Source organism: Mollisia scopiformis (genome assembly GCF_001500285.1).
Source record: "Mollisia scopiformis unplaced genomic scaffold LY89scaffold_58, whole genome shotgun sequence".
Classification (NCBI taxonomy): domain Eukaryota; kingdom Fungi; phylum Ascomycota; class Leotiomycetes; order Helotiales; family Mollisiaceae; genus Mollisia; species Mollisia scopiformis.
In genome coordinates this window covers 1-3,352 of record NW_017263638.1, presented here as the reverse complement: position 1 = coordinate 3,352, position 3,352 = coordinate 1, and the positions used below count along the sequence as shown (strand labels likewise).

The window sequence follows — 3,352 nt, the reverse complement described above, 5'->3', positions numbered from 1 at the left end:
AAAAGCTAACCAAAGCTTGCCTTAGAAACTTTTAGCGACGCTTCAGAGACTTTTAGAACATCACCTCATTTAAGTCGAAGTTCGAGGGGAACGCGGATGCCAAGCGATAGTTAAATAAATATCGCCAAAATATTAAGTCAAGAAAAGACCAAGTGAAACACTATTACAAGTCCTAGGATAATAGTAACTCAAATTCCGGCTTCCCCACCAAGTACCAACTAGGACAAATCGCCTCCGACGACGAGCTGACCAGTGATGGCAAGGACGAAGAAGAGGATGCTAAGAGCGATAGCACAGAGGAGAGCGAGAATGACAAGGAGACCCATCTTGAGGAGAACGGACGTGGCAAGGACGCAGTCAAGGATGCCAAGGTTGCCAGAACCAATCGCAAGAAGGTGAGCAATGGGAAGGCTATTAAAGAAGCCAACACCGAGCCTAAAGAAATGGAGAGCCCCCAGGTTGCCCACAAGGGTGCCTGGAAGCTCAATGCCAAGGAGCGGAACAAGCCTGACCCCGAAGAGCTTGACGGCTACTTAGTTCAGATGCTCATGGCTGGCAGAAATGCTACCAAGCTGGCCGCCACCCTTGCACATGACATCCGCAACCTCATGGCCGCATGCAGACAAAAGAACACCACTCTCATCAACAGCCTTCTTGTGGAATTCGAGAACAAGGATTATCACGTCGAGCTCTTGAAGTATAACTTTTATTTTTATGCTCTTGATGTAGGTTACGGCCTGAATGTGGAGTTCCCTATTTATGATAAGCTTATTTTTCCTTATTATGCAAAGACTAATTAACTTTTACGAGCTATGAAGCACACCTATGGGTTGGTCGGTGAGGGGGTTGACTCTATTATGAAGGTCGTTAGACCAAAGGACACTGGAACCCCAGTAGGCGGAGCCTATGGCACTTAGGTGGCCGAGACTTCGATTGTGAAAGAAGGGACCTAGGCACTTAAGGGAAGCTTTAAGAGAAAGCTGGGAGGGGCCACTTCGACTATTCATTATAGGGGACTTAATAAGCGCGCTCGCGAAACTCCGCAACCCTCTAAGTTAGTTTCACTACAAGATGGAAAAGTTTTCACTAAACTAGTTCGAGTCAAGATGGAGCCTAACTAAAGCAAGGTCGTGGGAACTTTTTTCCTGAAGGCTGCTTTTTCAGTGCTAGACGGTTGGGTGGAAGAAGGTTTAAGAAAATTCGTTCTAGAGGAAAAGATTAGAAATAAAAATACAATTCGACATTCACATTTCCCTAGATAGGTCCGAACCTTTAAAGGATGGATCCTTAAGCTTACGAGGTAGCTCTCGAAATAGGGTCGGTATCTGTGGTGACTTATTTCATACCTCGATATCCCCACGTGGATCCCTATTTCATTGTATCTCTCAACGTTTGCATTTGCATTCGACACCCCTTTGGAAGACTCCACTTTTCGGAATTCTATCACTTGCCAGGATTTGCACCTTTTCGCATGGATTTCAAGGTCTTTATGATACCGGGGCTGCTACCTGGTTGCGGTGGGTTGTGGATTGGCCTGCGCCAACTCAGGGACACTGCTACAGGGTGCCTGTGGAGGAATCAATAGACATACATAACCTGCGTTTGCACATATCATCTTCATTTTGCTCTCAATGGCCGAATTGTATTGCGGGAGCAATACTTAATCAAATGGAGTTGTTGGCATGGTGGTTACATGGACACTAGTTTAGGGTGCCCTTAAGGTTACCTCAACTTCCTTAGCTGAATAAAAGACACCACCTTTATACCCCGACTTGACTGCACCCTTTTTTTGCCGCTGCCGCTGCCAAGCTACGTACGGCTGCTCCCAACGACATCACTTTATGGGATCGACAAGAACCTGGATGACTTCACGAATCAAGTAGTGGGTTTGAGTGATTGAATTGAGACTGGATTGACGACTGATTGCATATGCCGCATCCATCCATTCACTTAGCTAGCCCACCAATGCATATTCCTGAAAGAAATTTATGCTCCATCGATACTCAAAACTCCAAACGCCAGACCATGCTTTGCCTTGTCATATGCCGCATCCATCTATCCATTCACTTAGCTAGCCACCAATGCAATACTCTTGAAAGAGATCTATGCTCCATCGATACTCAGAATTCCAAACGCCAGACCATGCTTTGCCTTACTTCTACCACCCGATATAATCTTTGATACTACCATCGAAAGGACCGGCAGTGTTGTGTCGAGGGACGATCGAGGGACGAAGTTACGGACCTGGATAGACTTGTTAATACTTACTGCTTTCGAAATTGAGAACGTGAATGAATAGGCGGCGTACTTGACAGGTTTAATAGCGGTATCCAGCATATCTCTCCCAGCGCAAAAGGATGAGTAAAAGCAAGAGGATGACGAAGAACAATAAAAAGATGAACAGCAAGAAGATTCGTTGTACGTGTTCTTGGTTTCGCTGTACGCGTTCTTGGTTTCGCTCTCCGCGTTCTCGCTCTTCGCGTTGAACTTCCATGAAAACGTCCATCACTTGCTTTGCGGTTATTTCGTCTTCGTTTTCGGTATTATCGTCGAAAGCGGGGTTGGTAGCAGAATTGTTCGAGAAACGAGCTAAGACTAGAAGTTAATAGTTGTAGTAGACGGATCGCAAATCAATCTTACCTGTGTGGTGCTCGAATTGGTCGTTGCGGTTCTCAAGGAATTCGGGCTCGAAACTAAAGCTTGGATTATTATCGACTCCAGCTTTAACTTCAGCTTCCGCTTCGACTCTAGCACGTAAAGACTTTGTTTGCTTCTCTTGCGACGACGACATTATGATGGTTGGTTGTTGTTGTGTCGTTGTATCTATCTCTTTGCGTCGTTGTGTTGTGATTTATTGTTGAAACCACAAAAGATAATTTAAGAAAAAAACTTATACTATATTGTTTCTGCGCTATGAGCGCACGGAGCTTTTTTGTCACACCGCCCTCCATACTGCCCCGAACTCTCACCGATTGGTGAAACAAGATCCACATCCCCCCCCACACCACAGATGCTGTGCCGCTGCCACTGCCGCTGCCGCTGCCGCTGCCGCTGCCAAGCTACTGCACGGCTGCCAAGCTACCTTTCTCCAAGGGTAAATACTACGTACAGGCCCTTTTAAAGGTTAATGCTCAGACCCCTTGCCACTCTCTTTCCACACCTAGGCGCACCACTTATGGCATGCTTATGGCACGCTGCTTTTGGTCACTTTCATAAAAAATGAAGCTATTTAGACTACCATTTTGTGTATGCTCCCCGAGCAGCTATAACATCTGCATAGCGCTGTGGCATAGTGTGAATGATGTCCCTAATCTCTGCATCTGTGACCGATTCCCATGCCTCAATTACAGCA

The 3,352-nt window shown here is 46.1% G+C and overlaps 2 protein-coding genes across 2 annotated transcripts; one reads left to right on the top strand and one right to left on the bottom strand.

Moving 5' to 3' along the window:
- Window positions 1-176: 176 nt before the first annotated feature.
- LY89DRAFT_744093 (uncharacterized protein) lies at window positions 177-917 on the top strand (the record flags this gene model as incomplete). The annotated part of the gene is made up of 2 exons (XM_018221022.1): window positions 177-725; window positions 819-917. Coding segments are annotated over 2 exons (648 nt in total), but the record flags the coding sequence as incomplete, so codon positions are not given.
- A 1,400-nt stretch (window positions 918-2,317) lies between these two features.
- Window positions 2,318-2,791, bottom strand: LY89DRAFT_744092 (uncharacterized protein; the record flags this gene model as incomplete). Its single annotated transcript, XM_018221021.1, has 2 exons — window positions 2,318-2,589; window positions 2,641-2,791. The coding sequence occupies 2 exons, from the start codon at window positions 2,789-2,791 to the stop codon at window positions 2,318-2,320; spliced, it is 423 nt and encodes a 140-aa protein (XP_018060496.1).
- Between the last annotated feature and the right edge of the window lie 561 nt (window positions 2,792-3,352).